At 42.6% G+C, this 20,070-nt stretch overlaps 1 protein-coding gene across 4 annotated transcripts in view; it reads right to left on the reverse strand.

Annotated features, from left to right (window-relative positions):
* LOC106569768 (tektin 2 (testicular)) overlaps positions 1-20,070 on the reverse strand; it is a 32,689-nt gene that overhangs the window by 3,604 nt on the left and 9,015 nt on the right. For 3 of the 4 annotated variants that reach the window (XM_014141364.2, XM_014141365.2, XM_014141362.2), the window contains exons 5-7: positions 5,666-5,809; positions 518-632; positions 41-148 (exon numbers count right to left, since the gene is read on the reverse strand). In XM_014141364.2, coding sequence (XP_013996839.1) covers positions 41-148; positions 518-632; positions 5,666-5,809 — 367 coding nt within the window. The remainder of the gene's footprint in view (positions 1-40; positions 149-517; positions 633-5,665; positions 5,810-20,070) is intronic. The other variant, XM_014141363.2, reaches the window with a different exon arrangement.

The following is a 20,070-nucleotide window of genomic DNA, read 5'->3' on the forward strand; positions in this document are numbered from 1 at the left end:
CTGAGGAGGAAGAAGAGGTGGAGAAAGGTTGACAACTCACGCTCTTCATCTGCCACTGCGTCTCATTGCGGGCCTGCTCCAGGTGGTGAGTGCGTTTACGGATGGCAAACACTGTGGCGATTCGCTGAGCATCCAGCTCATTCTGCAACTGAGGGATGACAACCCAGATATAACACACATCTTCACCTAACTCTCACTAGTCTTACACGGACACATTCTAGCAATATCTATGAAGCAGACCCAACCAGATACCACACACAACAACAGAGAACCCTGTGAAAGCAGTGAGTGTGCATCCCAAATGGCACCCTATTCCCTATGTAGAGTGCACTACTTTTGACCCTTTGAGCCCTGAATCAAAAGTAAGGCAATAGGGTGACTTTTGGGACGGACCCAGAGACAGTATGTTTTACAGGTATGTTTTATAGGAGCCAATACAGAAAAGTGCTATTGTTATAGGGCTGGCCATATGATAACGCTACACTCCTCTCTTCCTACCCCAGGCCCCATTTCACACCTGTACCCTGGTGACACTCATGTCCTCCCTCAGCTGCAGTGACGCCTGCATCTCCTCCTGAGCTCGGTCCACGTTGTACTGGCTGAACTGCTCCCACTGCTGGGGGGTGGTGGAACTGCAACAGCACATTTTACACATTCAGGTACAGGTATTTTACAGCAGTGGCTAAGATGAGGGAGGATGATTCTTTTTTTTATGAGCATGGCCTTATTTCTATTACAGCATATTGGATGACTGTAATTTATATTCCATTAACCAAGCTCAATTTAACATTGATAGGTTTAGGCTACCGTATGAGACTCAAATTTTCCCTGTACCCATCACAAGGTTGCTACAAACGATGAATGAAAGTTTACAACGTAGGTGCACAGGGTGAGAGAATTTTCAGTAATCAAGGTGACAGACATTGATACGTTCAATACCGCCTTGCACACTATTGCCTGCATCTAGCTAATCTATGCTGTAATCAGTCAAACAATTGCAAATGTGAGTTTTTACAGGTATGTTTATCCTTGTTTTGTTGACTTCAGTTTAAGATTTTTTTTCAACAGAAACAGTGGGATGAATACATCTCTGATCACACGCAAACACAGTTCACTTTCATAGCAGCCACAAAAACAGCACGATCACTTTGCTCATTGTGTGTATGTATGTATGTAATGTAATGTATGTATGTACAGTTGAAGTCGGAAGTTTACATACACTTAGGTTGGAGTCATTAAAACTAGTTTTCCAACCACTCCACAAGTTTCTTGTTAACAAACTATAGTTTTGGCAAGTCGGTTAGGACATCTACTTTGTGCATGACAAGTAATTTTTTCCAACAACTGTTTACAGACAGATTATTTCATTTATAATTCACTGTATCACAATTCCAGTGGGTCAGAAGTTTACATACACTAAGATGACTGTGCCTTTAAACAACTTCGAAATTCCAGAAAATTATGTCATGGCTTTAGAAGCTTCTGATAGGCTAACTGACATAATTTGAGTCAATTGGAGGTGTACCTGTGGATGTATTTCAAGGCCTACCTTCAAACTCAGTGCCTCTTTGCTTGACATCATGGGAAAATCAAAAGAAATCAGCCAAGACATCAGAAAAAAATTGTAGACCTCCATAAGTCTGTTTCATCCTTGGGAGCAATTTCCAAATGCCTGAAGGCACCACGTTCATCTGTACAAACAATAGTACGCAAGTATAAACACCATGGGACCACGCATCCGTCATGCCCCTCAGGAAGGAAATGTGTTCGGTCTGCTAGAGATGAACATACTTTGGTGCCAAAAGTGCAAATCAATCCCAGAACAACAGCAAAGGACCTTGTGATAGTGCTGGAGGAAACAGGTACAAACACCATTCCAACCATGAAGCATGGGGGTGGCAGCATCATGTTGTGGGGGTGATTTACTGCAGGAGGGACTGGTGCACTTCACAAAATAGATGGCATCATGAGGACGGAAAATTTTGTGGATATATTGAAGCAACATCTCAAGATATCAGTCAGGAAGTTAAAGCTTGGTCGCAAATGGGTCTTCCAAATGGACAATGACCCCAAGCATACTTCCAAAGTTGTGGCAAAATGCCTTAAGGACAACAAAGTCAAGATATTGGAGTGGCCATCACAAAGCCCTGACCTCAATCCTATAGAAAATTTGTGGGCAGAACTGAAAAAGCGTGTGCGAGCAAGGAGGCCTACAAACCTGACTCAGTTACACCAGCCCTGTCAGGAGGAATGGGCCAAAATTCACCCAACTTAAGCTTGTGGAAGGCTACCCGAAACGTTTGACCCAAGGTAAACAATTTCAAGGCAATGCTACCAAATACTAATAGAGTGTATGTTAACTTCTGACCCACTGGGAATGTGATGAAAGAAATAAAAGCTGAAATAAATCTCTTCTCTCTCTACTATTATTCTGACACTTCACATTCTTAAAAAAAAGTGGTGATCCTAACTGACCTAAGACAGGGAATTTTTACTAGGATTAAATGTCACGAATTGTGAAAAACTGAGTTTAAATGTATTTGGCTTAGGTGTATGTAAACTTCCGACATCAACTGTATCAGTTTGTCTCTGTGGATGGTTTGTCCTCTGACAAATCAATGGTAAGTTTGTGTTCCTGAAGGTTCCGTTTTACCACACTGGTACACGTGTGTGTGTGTGTGTGTGTGTGTGTGTGTGCATGCATATATACACACACACACACACACACACACACACACACACACGTGTACCAGTTACATTTTGGACACACCTACTCATTCAAGGGTTTTACTTGATTTTTACTATTTTCTACATTGTAGAACAATATTGAAGACAAAAAAACTATGAAATAACACATGTAGTAACCAAAAGAAGTGTTAAACAAATCAAAATATATTTGAGATTCTTCAAATAGCCACCCTTTGCCTTGATGACAGCTTTGCACACTCTTGGCATTCTTTCAACCAGCTTCATGAGGTAGTCACCTGCAGTGCATTTCAATTAACAGGTGTGTCTTGTTAATTTGCGGAATTTATTTCCTTCTTAATGCGTTTGAGCCAATCAGTTGTGTGGTGACAAGGTAGGGGTGGTATACAGAAGATAGCCCTATTTAGTAAAAGACCAAGTCCATATTATGTCAAGAACAGCTCAAATAAGCAAAGAGAAATGACAGTCCATTATTAGTCAATACGGAAAGTTTTAAGATCTTTGAAAGTCTCTTCAAGTACAGTCGCAAAAAACATCAAGCACTATGATGAAACTGGCTCTCATGAGAACCGCCACAGCAAAGGAAGACCCAGAGTTACCTCTGCTGCAGAGAATAAGTACATTAGATTTAACTGCACCTCAGATTGCAGCCCAAATAAATGCTTCAGAGTTCAAGTAATAGACATCTCAAAATCAACTGTTGAGAAGAGAGTGTGAATCAGGCCTTCATGGTCAAATTGCTGCAAAGAAACCACTGCTAAAGGACACCAATAAGAAGAAGAGACTTGCTTGGGCCAAAAAGCATGAGCAATGGACATTAGACCGGTAGAAATCTGTTGTTTGGTCAGATAAATCCAAATTTGAGATTTTTGGTTCCAACCATGGTGTCTTTGTAAGACGCAGAGTAGGTGAACGAATAATCTCTGCATGTGTGGTTCCCACCATGAAGCATGGAGGAGGTGTGACGGTGCTTTGCTGGTGACACTGTCTGTGATTTATTTAGACTTCAAGGCACACTTAGGGCGGCTGGGTAGCCTAGTGGTTAGAGCATTGGGCTGGTAACCGAAAGGTTGCAAGTTCGAATCCCCCAGCTGACAAGGTACAAATCTGTCGTTCTGCCCCTGAACAAGGCAGTTAACCCACTGTTCCTAGGCCGTCATTGAAAATAAGAATTTGTTCTTAACTGACTTGCCTAGTTAAATAAAGGTAAATAAGCAGCGTTCTGCAGCGATACGCCATCCCATCTGGTTTGCGCTAATTGGGACTATCATTTGTTTTTCAACAGGACAATGACCCAACACACCTTCAGACTGTGTAAGGGCTATTTGACCAAGAAAGAGAGTGATGAAGTGCTGCATCAGATGACCTGGCCTCCACAATCACCCAACCTCAACCCAATTGGGATGTGTTGGGATGAGTTGGACCATAGAGTGAAGGAAAAGCAGCCAACAAGTGCTCAGCATATGTGGGAATTCCTTCAAGACTGTTGGAAAAGCATTCCTCATGAAGCTGGTTGAGAGAATGCCAAGAGTGTGCAAAGCTGTCATCAAGACTAAGGGTGGCTACTTTTGTGGAGAAATTACAAGATTGTTAATAATACTGTTATTGCACCAAATGGTTGTTTCATGCAACAAAATAGGGTTCTTAGAACTCTATTGTGTCTATGTGAACTGAGAGGAGCTTCAGAGATTTAACTCTAGCAACTGATTTATGATGGTCTTGTCCTCTCTCGGAGCCCACATTCCATAGAATGAGTTGGTGTTTGTGTGCCGGGAGGTACCAGGGTGGAGATGGCTCCTGTATGGATAATGATGAGAGGAACTTTACCCTTCGCATGTGGACTTCAGCGCACAACACATCAGCTGTCTTTGACCAGGTGAAAAAAAACCTATCCAAGTCAAACCTTCATATCATGACTGCTACACACAGCCTACATCGTTGTCACGCCATATTCAACATAGCTACTAGAACTAACGCTCTAGTAGACCAGCTACAATCATGTAGTACGGTGTACAGCCAGAAAGCAGTTACACCGGCGAGCCCCAGTGGCAAATTAAAACCAAAAGCCATAACCAGCTAGCGAACATAGCATCCCTCTCTGTTTGTTGGTTTGCCACTGTCAGCCAGAAAAATATGCTGAGAAGGATTATCACCACAGCAAGCAAGGTACTTGGAATCAAACAGACAGGCTTGGATGAGATCTTTAAGGTCAGGGCCCTCAGCAAGAGTCACAAAAGTATTTTAGACCCAAGTAACCCCCTGTACCCGGACTTTTAACTATTCCCTTCTGGGTGTGGTTATAGGGCACCCCCCGGCAGGAAAAACAGAACTAGACAATTTGTGCCAGGTGTGATATCCCTCCTAAACAGCTCAGGATAATGTTCCTATCGACCCAGTAAGGCCACCAGGCTAGTCTCTTTTTATTGGTATGTAACTTATGAATGTTGTATTGTCAATTCGTTTTTTCTACTGTATTTAAACGCCACTTTAAACATGTACATGATACTGCAAAAAGAATCCCCATGGGGACAATAAAGTCTGTAGGTGAGTATGTTTGAGCTGGGTGTTTGAGTAGGCTAAACTAGCTTGCTGCATTCACTAGCTAAGTGAAAGTGAAAGAAAAAATTACAACCAAATATGCTTCTCCTTAATTTTAGGAAATTAATTTGTTCAAAACTGTTCAACTATTGTCTTTCTCTCTCTTGGAGTAAAAAACTCTACATGTACATTCAATTCATTTGAAAGGCAAGTGGTGGCATTGCAGAAAATCATTGGATGAGTTGAGTGCCTGGTAAATTAATATTGTAGCTAGTTAGACATGCATTTGCACTTAAGAATTGCAATTGTATGAGGTGCTCATTGACAACACAAGATAAGGTTTGATCTAGACATCCTGCTCCGAATTCCAGAAGGCCTAGTATTTCTTTGTATTGTACTGTACACCCTCATTCCAGCTCACCCTATGGGTATGCGCAGAGGGTTGGGCTTCAGGGAGATCTTAGGTGATGTCACAGTGATAGACAAGCAGGAGAGGTCAATGTCCTGGGCCTCAATCTTGTTCTGAAGGTCATGGGTCAGCTGCTGCCGGGACACCTGAAGAAGACTGGAGAGAACAGCCATTGACAAGTACTGAGACCGCAAAATATGTGATAGAGCGGCACCAGAGTTGAAATAGAAACATGTCTTACCTTTTTGTAGTTAATAAATTCAATGTGAACCATGATATCTATAGTATGATTAACATGGTGACGCAACGTACTTACGCGTTGTCTCCGTGCTGCTGTGCAGTTTGTCGCTACTTGGCTACCTACCAAACTCACTTTTTACTCTTAATAACCATTTAATCAAACTCTGTATTTAACAAGTTTACAAACGTCTTAGTTTTGTCCTCACATAACACTTTTAATTCAACTTTTTCACCCCGGACGCTTTATCTGCACATGGATCTGCAGGACCTCCTCCAGCCAAAAAAGCAAAATAACATTATGCCTTCTCATTGCAGTCGCTGTAGTCATAATATGTCATCTTATATAGTGAGAATAGGCGAGTTGCAAGCTCGGCTTCAGACGCAATCGTTAGACAAGGGCAATTTAAGTGTAGAAAAGAATGATACAGCATCGATGCCACCAGTAAATACAGGTAAACCCAGCAAAAAAAAGAAACGTCCCTTTTTCAGGACCCTGTCTTTCAAAGATAATTAGTAAAAATGCAAATAACTTCACAAAACTTCATTGTAAAGGGTTTAAACACTGTTTCCCATGCTTGTTCAATGAACCATAAACAATTAATGAACATGCACCTGTGGAACTGTCATTAAGACACTAACAGCTTACAGATAGTAGGCAATTAAGGTCACAGTTATGAAAACTTAGGCCTTTCTACTGACTCTGAAAAACACCAAAAGAAAGATGCCCAGGGTCCCTGCTCATCTGCGTGAACGTGCCTTAGGCATGCTGCAAGGAGTCATGAGGACTGCAGATGTGGCCAGGGCAATAAATTGCAATGTCCGTACTGTGAGACCTAAGACAGCGCTACAGGGAGACAGGACGGACAGCTGATCGTCCTCGCAGTGGCAGACCATGTAACACCACACCTGTGGGACAGGTGGCATCAACAACTGCCCGAGTTACACCAGGAACGCACAATCCCTCCATCAGTGCTCAGACTGTCTGCAATAGGTTGAAGAGGCTGGACTGAGGGCTTGTAGGCATGTTGTAAGGCAGGTCCTCACCACAAATCACCAGCAACAACGTTGCCTATGGGCACAAACCCACCATCGCTGGACCAGACAGGACTGGCAAAAAGAGCTCTTCATTGACGAGTCACGGTTTTGTCTCACCAGGGGTGATGGTCGGATTCGTGTTTATCGTCGAAGGAATGAGCGTTACTCTGTACTCTGGAGCGGGATTGATTTGGAGGTGGAGGATCCGTCATGGTCTGGGGCGGTGTGTCACAGCATCATCGGACTGAGCTTATTGTCATGGCAGGCAATCTCAACGTTGTGTGTTACAGGGAAGACATCCTCCTCCCTCATGTGGTACCCTTCCTGCAGGCTCATCCTGACATGATCCTCCAGCATGACAATGCCACTAGCCATACTGCTCGTTCTGTAGTGATTTCCTGCAAGACAGTGTTCTGCCATGGCCAGCGAAGAGCCCGGATCTCAATCCCATTGAGCACGTCTGGGACCTGTTGGATCGGATGGTGAGGGCAAGGACCATTCCCCCCCCAGGAATGTCCGGGAACTTGCAGGTGCCTTGGTGGAAGAGTGGGGTAACATCTCACAGCAAGAACTGGCAAATCTGGGGCAGTCCGTGAGGAGGAGATGCACTGCAGTACATAATGCAGCTGGTGGCCACACCAGATACTGACTCTTACTTTTGATTTTGACCCCCCCCCTTTGTTCAGGGACACATTATTCCATTTATGTTAGTCACAAGTCTGTGGAACTTGTTCAGTTTATGTCTCAGTTGTTGAATCTTATGTTCATACAAATATTTACACATGTTAAGTTTGCTGAAAATAAACACAGTTGACAGTGAGAGGACATTTCTTTTTTTGCTGAGTTTAGTTGTGTTAATCCCCCTCTACAGTCCCTGCAGCCGGACAATTTTCTCATGGCTTCTGGAAAGGAATGCTGTCAGTATGCCCAACCGGTGTCGCTCATTCAGCCGATAGAAACTTTCAAACAGTTTTCCCCACTAAGCAACAAGTCTGAGTCAGAGCCTTCACAAGTCCAACCACCCGTTACAGGGTCAGAGCCACCGAAGCCGACCCCATTACCCGCAATATTACACTTAAAAATAATCATCCAGACATCATACATTGTTACCAGGGGGCAGGACTACCGACGTAAAGGCTAATCTGAAGATGGTGCTGGCTGAGGCTAACACTGGTGAGTGTAGATGATAGAGGGATATTGTTATCCAGGATGACACTAACGATGTTAGGATTAAACAGTCAGAGGGTCACCAAGTGGAACATAACTTCAGCTTGTAACTTAGCTAGAAAGATGTCATTTTATCTGGTACCCTCCCAGTTAGGGGGAGTGATGAACTCTACAGCAGACAGGCACAACCGCTGGTTGAAAACTGTTCTCTCCCCCTCCCAAAATATATAATTTGTAGATAAATGGCCCTCTTTCTGGGACTCCCGCACAAACACGACCAAGCCTGGCCTGCTGAGGAGTGACGGACTCCATCCTAGCTGGAGGGGTGCTCTCATCTTTTCTATCAACAAAGACAGAGTTCTAACTCCACAATGAAATAGGGTGCAAGCCAGGCAGCAGGCTGTTAGCCACCCTGTCAGCTTAGTGGTGTCTATCCCTAGCACAGTCAGTGTAGTCCGCTCAGTTTTCCCCATCAAGACAGTGTCTGTGCGTCAATCTAGGTCTCGGCAAAAATAAACATGGCGGTGTTCACTAACAATCTCACTGGAATAAAGACCTCCTCCATTCCTGTCATTATTGAAAGAGATTGTGATAATACCTCACATCTCAAAATAGGAGTACATAATGTTAGATCCCTCACTTCCAAGGCAGTCAGAGTCAATGAAATAATCACTGACCATAAACTTTGTTATTGGCCTGACAGAAACATGTCTCAAGCCTGATTAATTTACTGTGTTAAATGAGGCCTCTCGGCCTACACTAGTGACCATAACCCCCACGCTTCCCGCAAAGGCAGAGGTGTTCCTAACATTTACGACAGCTAATTTCAATGTACGAAGAAAGAAAATGACGGCGTTTTCTTCTTTTGAGCTTCTAGTCATGAAATCTATGCAGCCTACTCAATCACTTTTTATAGCTACTGTTTACAGGCCTCCTGTGCCGTATACTGAGTTCCTATTGGACCTTGTAGTCATGGCAGATAATAATCCAATTTTTGGTGAATTTAATAATCACATGGAAAAGTCCACACACCTACTCCAAAAGGCTTTTGGAGCCATCATCGACTCAGTGGGTTTTGTCCAACATGTCTAGGGACCTACGCACTGCCACAATCATCTAGTTTTGTCCCATGGATTAAATATTGTGGATCTAAATGTTTTTCCTCATAATCCTGGACTATCAGACCACCAGTTTATTAAGTTTGCAATTGCGATAAATAATGTGCTCAGACCCCCAAATAAAGATTTTCAAGAGCCGCGCAATAAATTCTCAGACAACCCAAAAATTCCTTGATGCCCTTCCAGACTCCCTCCACCTACCCAAGGAAGTTGGAGTACAAAAATCAGTTAACCAACTAACCGAGGATCTAAAGTTAACCTTGCGTAAAACCCTTGATGCAGTCACACCTCTAAAAACAAAAACCATGTCAAAAGAAACTAGCTCCCTGGTATACAGAAAATAAGCTTCCAGAAAATTGGTACGGAAATGGCAATCCATCAAATTTGAAGTCTTCCGACTAGCTTGAAAGAGAAGTACCGTACAATATCGAAAAGCCCTCACTGCTGCTCAATCAGCCTACTTTTCCAACCTGATTGAGGAGAATAAAAACAATCCAAAATTTATTTTTTAAATCTCTGGCAAAACTAACTAAAAAGCAGCAATCAACAAGTGAGGATGGCCTTCACTTTGACAAAAACATAATGCTAATTACGGACTCCTCTTTGAATATGCATATTTCTTCAAAACTCAGATGTCCTGAGTCTGCACAGAACTGCCAGGACCTAGGATCACAAGTTTTTTTAATCCTGTATCTCGTGACACGTTCACGAAAATAGTCATAGGCTCTAAACCTTCCAGCTGCCTACTGGACCCTATTCCAACTAAACTACTGAAAGAGCTACTTCCTGTGCTTGGCCCTCCTTTTTGAACAATAATAAATGGCTCCCTACCCTCCAGATGTGTGCCAAACTCACTAAAAGTGGCAGTAATAAAGTCTCTCCTGAAAAAGCCAAACCTTGATTCAAATGTTTTTGTACAACTATCGGCCTATATCGAATGTCCCATTCCTCTCAAGCATTTTAGAAAAAGCTATTGCGCAGCAAATCACTGCCTTCCTGAAGGCAAATAATGTATACGAAATGCTCTAGTCTGGTTTTAGACCCCATCATAGTACTGAGACCGCACGTGAAGGTGCTAAATGACCTTTTAATGGCGTCAGACCAAGGCTCTGTATCTGTCCTTGTGCTCCTAGACCTTAGTGCCGCTTTTGACACCATCAATCACCACATTCGTTTGGAGACATTGGAAACCCTAATTGGTCTACAGGGACAAGTTCTTGCCTGGTTTAGATCGTATCTGTTGGAAAGATACAGTTGAAGTGAGACGTTTACATACACTTAGGTTTGAGTCATTAAAACTCGTTTTTCAACCACTCCACAAATTTCTTGTTAACAAACTATAGTTTTGGCAAGTCGGTTAGGACAAATCAAATCAAAGTTTATTTGTCACGTGCGCCGAATACAACAGGTATAGACCATATAGTGAAATGCTTACTTACAGGCTCTAACCAATAGTGCTAGAAAAAAAAGGTAGTGTGTGTGTGTGTGTGTGTGTGTGTGTGTAGGGAAGTAAAGAAATAAAACAACAGTAAAAAGACATTTGAAAATAAGAGTAGCGAGGCTATATACAGACACCGGTTAGGCAGGCTTATTGAGGTAGTATGTACATGTGGGTATGGTTAAAGAGACTATGCATATATGATGAACAGAGAGTAGCAGTAGTGTAAAAAGAGGGGTTGGCGGGTGGTGGGACACAATGCAGATAGCCCGGTTAGCCAATGTGCGGGAGCACTGGTTGGTCGGGCCAATTGAGGTAGTATGTACATGAATGTATAGTTAAAGTGACTATGCATATAAGATAAACAGAGAGTAGCAGCAGCGTACAAGAGGGGGGGGGGGGTCCTAGACTTGGCACTCTGGTACCGCTTGCCATGCGGTAGCAGAGAGAACAGTCTATGACTGGGGTGGCTGGGGTCTTTGACAATTTTCAGGGCCTTCCTCTGACACCGCCTGGTGTAGAGGTCCTGGATGGCAGGAAGCTTTGCCCCAGTGATGTACTGGGCAGTACGCACTACCCTCTGAAGTGCCTTGCGGTCGGAGGCCGAGCAATTGCCGTACCAGGCAGTGATGCAACCGGTCAGGATGCTCTCGATGTTGCAGCTGTAGAACCTTTTGAGGATTTTAGGACCCATGCCAAATCTTTTTAGTTTCCTGAGGGGGAATAGGCTTTGTTGTGCCCTCTTCACGACTGTGTGTGTTTGGACCAATCTAATTTGTTTTTGATGTGGACACCAAGGAATTTGAAGCTCTCAACCTGCTCCACTACAGCCCCGTCGATGAGAATGGGGACGTGCTCGGTGCTCCTTTTCCTGTAGTCCACAATCATCTCCTTAGTCTTTGTTACGTTGAGGGATAGGTTGTTATTCTGGCACCACCCGGCCAGGTCTCTGACCACCTCCCTATAGGCTGTCTCGTCGTTGTCGGTGATCACTGTTCTGTCGTCAGAAAACTTAATGATGGTGTTGGGGTCGTGCCTGGCCATGCAGTCGTGGGTGAACAGGGAGTACAGGAGGGGACTGAGCATGCACCCCTGGGGAGCTCCAGTGTTGAGGATCAGCGTGGCAGATGTGTTGCTACCTACCCTCACCACCTGGGGGCGGCCCGTCAGGAAGTCCAGGATCCAGTTGCAGAGGGAGGTGTTTAGTCCCAGGCTCCTTAGCTTAGTGATGAGCTTTGAGGGTACTATGGTGTTGAAGGCTGAGCTGTAGTCAGTGAATAGCGTTCTCACGTAACTGTTCCTTTTGTCCAGGTGGGAAAGGGCAGTGTGGAGTGCAATAGAGATTGCATCATCTGTGGATCTGTTTAGGCGGTATGCAAATTGGAGTGGGTCTAGGGTTTCTGGGATAATGGTGTTGATGTGAGCCATTACCAGCCTTTCAAAGCACTTCATGGCTACGGACGTGAGTGCTACGGGTCTGTAATCATTTAGGCAGGTTGCCTTTGTGTTCTTGGGCACAGGGACTATGGTGGTCTGCTTGAAGCATGTTGGTATTACAGACTCAATCAGGGACATGTTGAAAATGTTAGTGAAGACACCTGCCAGTTGGTCAGCACATGCCTGGAGCACACGTCCTGGTAATCCATCTGGCCCCGCAGCCTTGTGAATGTTGACCTGTTTAATGGTCTTACTCATGTCGGCTACGGAGAGCATGATCACACAGTCGTCCGGAATAGCTGATGCTCTCATGCATGCCTCAGTGTTGCTTGCCTCGAAGCGAGCATAGAAGCGATTTAGCTCGTCTGGTAGGCTCGTGTCACTGGGCAGCTCGCGGCTGTGCTTCCCTTTGTAGTCTAATAGTTTGCAAGCCCTGCCACATCCGTCGAGCGTCGGAGCCGGTATAGTATGATTTAATCTTAGCCCTGTATTGATGCTTTGCTTGTTTGATGGTTCGTCACAGGGCATAGCAGGATTTCTTGTAAGTTCCGGGTTAGAGTCCCGCACCTTGAAAGCGGCAGCTCTACCCTTTAACTCAGTGCAAATGTTGCCTGTAATCCATGGCTTCTGGTTGGGGTATATACGTACAGTCACTGTGAGGACGACGTCCTCAATGCACTTATTGATAAAGCCAGTGACTGATGTGGTGTTTTCCTCAATGTCATTGGAAGAATCCCGGAACATGTTCCAGTCTGTGATAGCAAAACAGTCCTGTAGTTTATAGACCGGTGCTTCCTGCTTTAGTTTTTGCTTGTAAGCAGGAATCAGGAGGATAGAGTTGTGGTCGGATTCACCAAATGGAGGGCGAGGGAGAGCTTTGTATGCGTCTCTGTGTGTAGAGTACAGGTGATCTAGAATTTTTTTCCCTCTGGTTGCACATTTAACATGTTGATAGAAATTTGGTAGAACTGATTTAAGTTTCCCTGCATTAAAGTCTCCGGCCACTAGGAGCGCCACCTCTGGGTGAGTGGTTTCCTGTTTGCTTATTTCCTTATACAGCTGGCTGAGTGCGGTCTTAGTGCCGGCATCTGTCTGTGGTGGTAAATAAACAGCCACAAAGTTTAGTTGAGAACTCTTTAGGCATTCTCTGGCCTGCAATTTATCACTATATACTCTACTTCAGGCGAGCAAAAGCTAGAGACTTCCTCAGATTCCATGCACCAGCTGTTGTTTACAAATATGCACAGACCACCCCCCCCTCGTCTTAACGGAGTGTGCTGTTCTATCCTGCCGGTGCAGCGTGTATCCCACTAGCTGAATATCCATGTCGTCATTCAGCCACGATTCCGTGAAACATAGGATATTACAGTTTTGATGTCCCGTTGGTAGGATATTTGTGATCGTACCTCGTCTAGTTTATTGTCCAATGATTGCATGTTGGCGAGTAATATTGACGGTAATGGCAGCTTTCCTAGTTGCCTTCTGCGGGTCCGGACGAGGCATCCGGCTCTTCTTCCTTTGCGTCGCTTCCTTTGGCGAATAATTGGGATGTCTGCCCTGTGGGGTGTTTGGAGAATATCGTGTGAGTCCTGCTTGCTGCTGTTGTTGTTGTTGAAAAAATCTTAATTTAATCCGAGTGCAGAAACATTATGTACAATTTACAAATATCGCGAAAAAACACACATAATAGCACAATTGGTAAGGAGACTGTAAAACGGCGGCCATCTCCTCCTGCGCCGTTTTCAATCTACTTTGTGCATGACAAGTAATTTTTCCAACAATTATTTAGAGACAGATTATTTCACTGTATCACAATTCCAGTGGGTCAGAAGTTTACATACACTTAGTTGACTATGCCTTTAAACAGCTTGGAAAATTCCAGAAAATGATGTCATGCTTTAGAAGCTTCTGAAAGGCTAATTGACATCATTTGAGTCAATTGGAGGTGTACCTGTGGATGTATTTCAAGGCCTACCTTCAAACTCAGTGCCTCTTTGCTTGGCATCATGGGAAAATCAAAAGAAATCAGCCAAGACTAGAGGTCGACCGATTAATCGGAATGGCCGATTAATTGGGGCCGATTTCAAGTTTTCATAACAATCGGTATTTTTGGCCACCGATTTGCCAATTTAATTTTTTTAAAATACTAAATATAAAAATAAAAAATGTAACACCTTTATTTAACTAGACAAGTCAGATTAAAAACACATTCTTAACTTCAATGACGGCCTAGGAACGGGAGTTAACTGCCTTGTTCAGGGGCAGAACAACAGATTTTTACCTTGTCACCTCGGGGAATCGTTTTTGCAACCTTCTTGTTACCAGTCCAACGCTCTAACCACCTGCCTTACATTGCACTCCACGAGGAGCCTGCGTGGCAGGCTGACTACCTGTTACGCAAGGGCAGCAAGAAGCCAAGGTAAGTTGCTAGCTAGCATTAAACTTATCTTAAAAAAAAATCTATCTTAACATAATCACTAGTTAACTACACATGATTGATGATATTACTAGTTTCTCTAATGCGTTGCATATAATCGATGCGGTGCCTGTTAATTTCTCATCGAATCACAACCTACTTCGACAAACGGGTGATGATTTAACAAGTGCATTTGCGAAAAAGCACTGTCGTTGCGCCAATGTACCTAACCATAAACATCAATGCCTTTCTTTAAAATCAATACACAAGTATATCTTTTTAAACCTGCTAACATTAATTTCTTATAACTAGGAGAGTTGTGTCACTTCTCTTGCGTTCTGTGCAAGCAGTCAGGGTATATACAGCAGTTTGGGCCGCCTGGCTCATTGCGAACTGTGAAGGCCGTAATTAATTTGCCAGAATTATGACATAACATTGAAGGTTGTGCAATGTAACAGGAATATTTAGACTTAGGGATGCCACCCGTTAGATAAAATAAGGAACGGTTCCATATTTCACTGAAATAATAATGGAGTCGACCATATTAATGACCTAAGGCTCATATTTCTGTGTGTTATTATATTATAATTACCGTAAAATCCAGACTATAAGACGCAACTTTTTTCCCACGCTTTGGACCTCGCGGCTTAAACAATGACGCAGCTAATATATGGATTTTTCCCGCTTTCAATTTTTCTTTTCCAAAAAAACACATTCTGTGACGTGCTCAGTTTTTTGGCGGCATGAAGCTTTCATTAGACCAATGAAATTGCCGAACGGGTTAAGGTCAAACAACTTTTTTGTTTACTGTTTAGATTAAATCGAGCGCTCTCAAACTTCCCATCATTCTGATTACGGTAGTCATTTTGTCACCCTCATCATGGCAAAGACACGGAGAAATACATATGATGCAGCTTTCAAGTTGAAGGCGATTGATCTGGCTGTTGGAAAAGGAAATAGAGCTGCTGCACGGGAGCTTGGTCTTAATGAGTCGATGATAAGACGTTGGAAACAGCAGCGTGAGGAATTGACTCAGTGCAAAAAGACAACTAAAGCTTACTGCAAATTTTTTATTTGTTACAAGCCGTGTTTTGTTAAAGCCTATTTATTTTTGTTACAAGCCGTGTTTCGTTAAAGCCTGAGTAAAGTTAATTTGTTTCAATGTACCGGTAGGCACCTTATAGACATGTGCGGCTTATTTATGTTCAATTTTTTTTAAAATTTAAATTCAGTGGGTGCGGCTTATATTCAGGTGCGCTTAATAGTCCGGAAGTTACGGTAAGTCTATGATTTGATATTTGATAGAGCAGTCTGACTGAGCGATGGTAGGCAGCAGCAGGCTCATAAGCATTCATTCAAACAGCACCTTCGTGCATTTGCCAGAAGCTCTTCGGAATTCTTCAACCACTGCGCTGTTTATGACTTCAAGCCTATCAACTCCCAAGATTAGGCTGGTGTAACCGATGTGAAATGGCTAGCTAGTTAGCCAGGTGTGCGCTAATAGCGTTTCAAACGTCACTCGCTCTGAGAATTGGGTAACGCTGCTTCGAGGGTGGCTGTTATCAATGTGTTCCTGGTTCGAGCCCAGGTAGGAGCGAGGAGAGGGACGGAAGCTATACTGTTACACTGGCAGTACTAAAGTACCTATAAGAACATCCAATAGTTAAAGGTATATGAAATACAAATTGTATAGAGAGAAATAGTCCTATAATAACTACAACCTAAAACTTCTTACCTGGGAATATTGAAGACTCATGTTAACAGAAACCACCAGTTTTCATGTTCTCATGTTCTTAGCAAGGAACTTAAATGTTATCTTTTTTACATGGCACATATTGCACTTTTACTTTCTTCTCCAACACTTTGTTTTTGCATTATTTAAACCAAATTGAACATGTTTCATTATTTATTTGAGGCTAAATTGATAGTATTTATGTATTATATTAAGTTAAAATAAGTATTCATTCAGTATTGTTGTAATTGTCATTATTATAAATAAATAAATAAATAAATAAATAAATATCGGCCGATTAACCGGTATCACCCTTTTTGGCCCTCCAATAATCGGTATCGGCGTTGAAAAATCACAATCGGTCAACCTCTAGCCAAGACCTCAATTTTTTTCCCCAAACGCCTGAAGGTACCACGTTCATCTGTACAAACAATCGTACGCAAGTATAAACACCATGGGACCACGCAGCCATCATACCGCTCAGGAAGGAGACGCGTTCTGTCTCCTAGAGATGAACATACTTTGCAAAGGACCTTGTGAAAATGCTGGAGGAAACGGGTACAAAAGTATCTATATCCACAGTAAAACGAGTCCTATATCGACATAACCTGAACGGCCGCTCAGCAAGGAAGAAGCCACTGCTCCAAAACCGCCATAAAAAAGCCAGACTACAGTTTGCAACTGCACATGGGGACAAAGATTGTACTTTTTGGAGAAATGTCTTCTGGTCTGATGAAACAAAAATAGAACTGTTTGGCCATAATGACCATCGTTATGTGGAAGGAAAATGGGGGAGGCTTGCAAGCCGAAGAACACCATCCCAACAGTGAAGCACGGGGGTGGAAGCATCATGTTGTGGGGGTGCTTTGCTGCAGGAGGAACTGGTGCCCTTCACAAAATAGATGGCATCATGAGGACGGAAAATTATGTGGATATATTGAAGCAACATCTCAAGACATCAGTCAGGAAGTTAAAGCTTGATCGCACAATGAGTCTTCCAAATGGACAATGCCCCAAGCATACTGTCAAAGTTGTGGCAAAATGGCTTAAGGACAACAAAGTCAAGGTATTGGAATGCCGATCACAAAATCCTGAACTCAATCCTATAGAAAATTTGTGGGCAGAACTGAAAAAGCGTGTGTGAGCAAGGAGGCCTACAAACCTGACTCAGTTACACCAGCTCTGTCAGGAGGAATGGGACAAAATACACCCAACTTATTGTGGAAGGCTACCCGAAATGTTTGACCCAAATTAAACAATTTCAAGGCAATGCTACCAAATAGTAATTGAGTGTATGTAAACTTCTTACCCACTGGGAATGTGATGAAAGAAATAAAAGCTGAAATAAATCATTCTTTCTACTATTGTTCTGACATTTCACATTCTTAAAAAAAAGTGGTGATCCTAACTGACCTAAGACAGGGCATTTTTACTTGGATTAAATGTCAGGAATTGTGAAAAACAGAGTTTAAATGTATTTCGCTAAGGTGTATGTAAACTTCCGACTTCAACTGTATCAGTTCATCTCTGTGGATGGTTTGTCCTCTGACAAATCAATGGTAGGTTTCGGTGTTCCTGAATGTTCCGTTTTAGCACCACTATTGTTTCACTATATATTCTACCTCTTGGTGATGTCATTCGGAAAGATAATGTCAACTTTCACTGCTATGCAGACAACACTCAGCTGTACATTTCGCTGAAACATGGCGAAGTCCCAAAATTGCCTACCCTGGAAGCCTGTGTTTCAGACATAAGGAAGTGGATGGCGGCAAATGTTTTACTTTTACATTCGGACAAAACAGAGATTCTAGTTCTAGATCACAAGAAACAAAGAAATCTGCTGTTTGATCAAACAATTAATCACAATGGTTGTACAGTTGTCTGAAATAAAACTGTGAAGTGTTAATCTTGACCCTGATATCTCTTGACAAATATAACAAATATTTCAAGGTAAGCTTTTTTCTATCTTCGTAACATTGCAAAAATCTAACTTTCTGTAAAAAATTATGCAAAAAAGCTAATCCGTGCTTTTGTTACTTTTAGATTAGACTACGCTCTACTCTCTGGCTACCCAGATAAAGCACTTCAGTTAGTGCTAAATACAGCTGCTAGAATCTTGACTAGAACCAAAAAATGTTACTCCAGTGCTTGGCTCTCTACACTGGGTTCCTGTTAATCTTACATCTAGACGTTCCGCTAGCGGAACACCACTCCAATATCCAATGATAAGGCGTGGCGCGAAATACAAACTCCTCGAATATCCGAAAACTTCAATTTTTCAAACATATGACTATTTTACACCATTTTAAAAGACAAGACTCTCCTTTATCTAACCACACTGTCCGATTTCAAAAAGGTTTTTCAACGAATGCAAAACATTAGATTATGTCAGCAGAGTACCCAGCCAGAAATAATCAGACAACCATTTTTCAAGCTAGCATATAATGTCACAAAAACCAAAACCACAGCTAAATGCAGTACTAACCTTTGATGATCTTCATCAGATGACACTCCTAGGACATTATGTTATACAATACATGCATGTTTTGTTCATGTTTTGTTCAATCAAGTACAATCAAAAACCAGCTTTTTACATTAGCATGTGATGTTCAGAACTAGCATTCCCACCGAACACTTCTGGTGAATTTACTAAATTACTCACGATAAACGTTCACAAAAAACATAAATTATTTTAAGAATTATAGATACAGAACTCCTTTATGCAATCGCGGTGTCCAATTTTAAAATAGCTTTTCGGTGAAAGCACATTTTGCAATATTCTGAGTAGATAGCTCGCCATCACGGGCTAGCTAATTTGACACCCACCAAGTTTGGTACTCACCAAACTCAGATTTACTATAAGAAAAATTGGATTACCTTTGCTGTTCTTCGTCAGAATGGACTTCTACTTAAACAACAAATGTTGGTTTGGTTCCAAATAATCCATAGTTATATCCAAATAGCGGCGTTTTGTTTGTGCGTTCAAGACACTATCCGAAGGGTAACGAAGGGTGACGCGCGGACCCGTATCGTGACAAAAAAATTACAAATATTCCATTACCGTACTTCGAAGCATGTCAAACGCTGTTTACAATCAATTTTTATGGGATTTTTCTCGTAAAAAAGCGATAATATTCCGACCGGGAGACGTCCTTTCCATTCAAAGACTCAAAATCTAAAATGGACTCTTCACGTGCACCCATCTCATTGTTCTCTGATCGACCACTTACCAAATGCGCTACTGTTTTTCAGCCAGTAACTGCAGTCATCATTCAACGTTCTGGTGCCTTCTGAGAGCCTATGGGAGCCTTAGAAAGTGTCACGTTACAGCAGAGATCCTTTGTTTTGGATAGAGATGACAAAGAAGGCCAAGAAATGGTCAGACAGGGTACTTCCGGTACAGAATCTTCTCAGGTTTTGGCCTGCCATTTGAGTTCTGTTAAACTCACAGACACCATTCAAACAGTTTTAGAAACTTTGGCGTGTTTTCTATCCAAAGCTACTAATTGTATGCATAATCTAGTTTCTGGGCAGGAGTAATAACCAGATTAAATCGGGTAAAAAAAATTATCCGGCCGTGAAAATACTGCCCCTTATCCATAACAAGTTAAGGCTAGGGCTGATTTCAAGGTTTACATGGACTTGCTCCTACCTATCTCTCTGATTTGGTCCTGCCGTACATACCTACACGTACGCTACAGTCACAAGATGCAGGCCTCCTTATTGTTCCTATGCAAACAGCTGGAGGCAGGGCTGTCTCCTATAAAGCCCCATTTTTATGGAATGGTCTCCCTATCCACGTGAGAGACGCAGACTCTGTCTCAACCTTTAAGT

This window comes from Salmo salar, chromosome ssa14 (assembly GCF_905237065.1).
Source record: "Salmo salar chromosome ssa14, Ssal_v3.1, whole genome shotgun sequence".
NCBI lineage: Eukaryota > Metazoa > Chordata > Actinopteri > Salmoniformes > Salmonidae > Salmo > Salmo salar.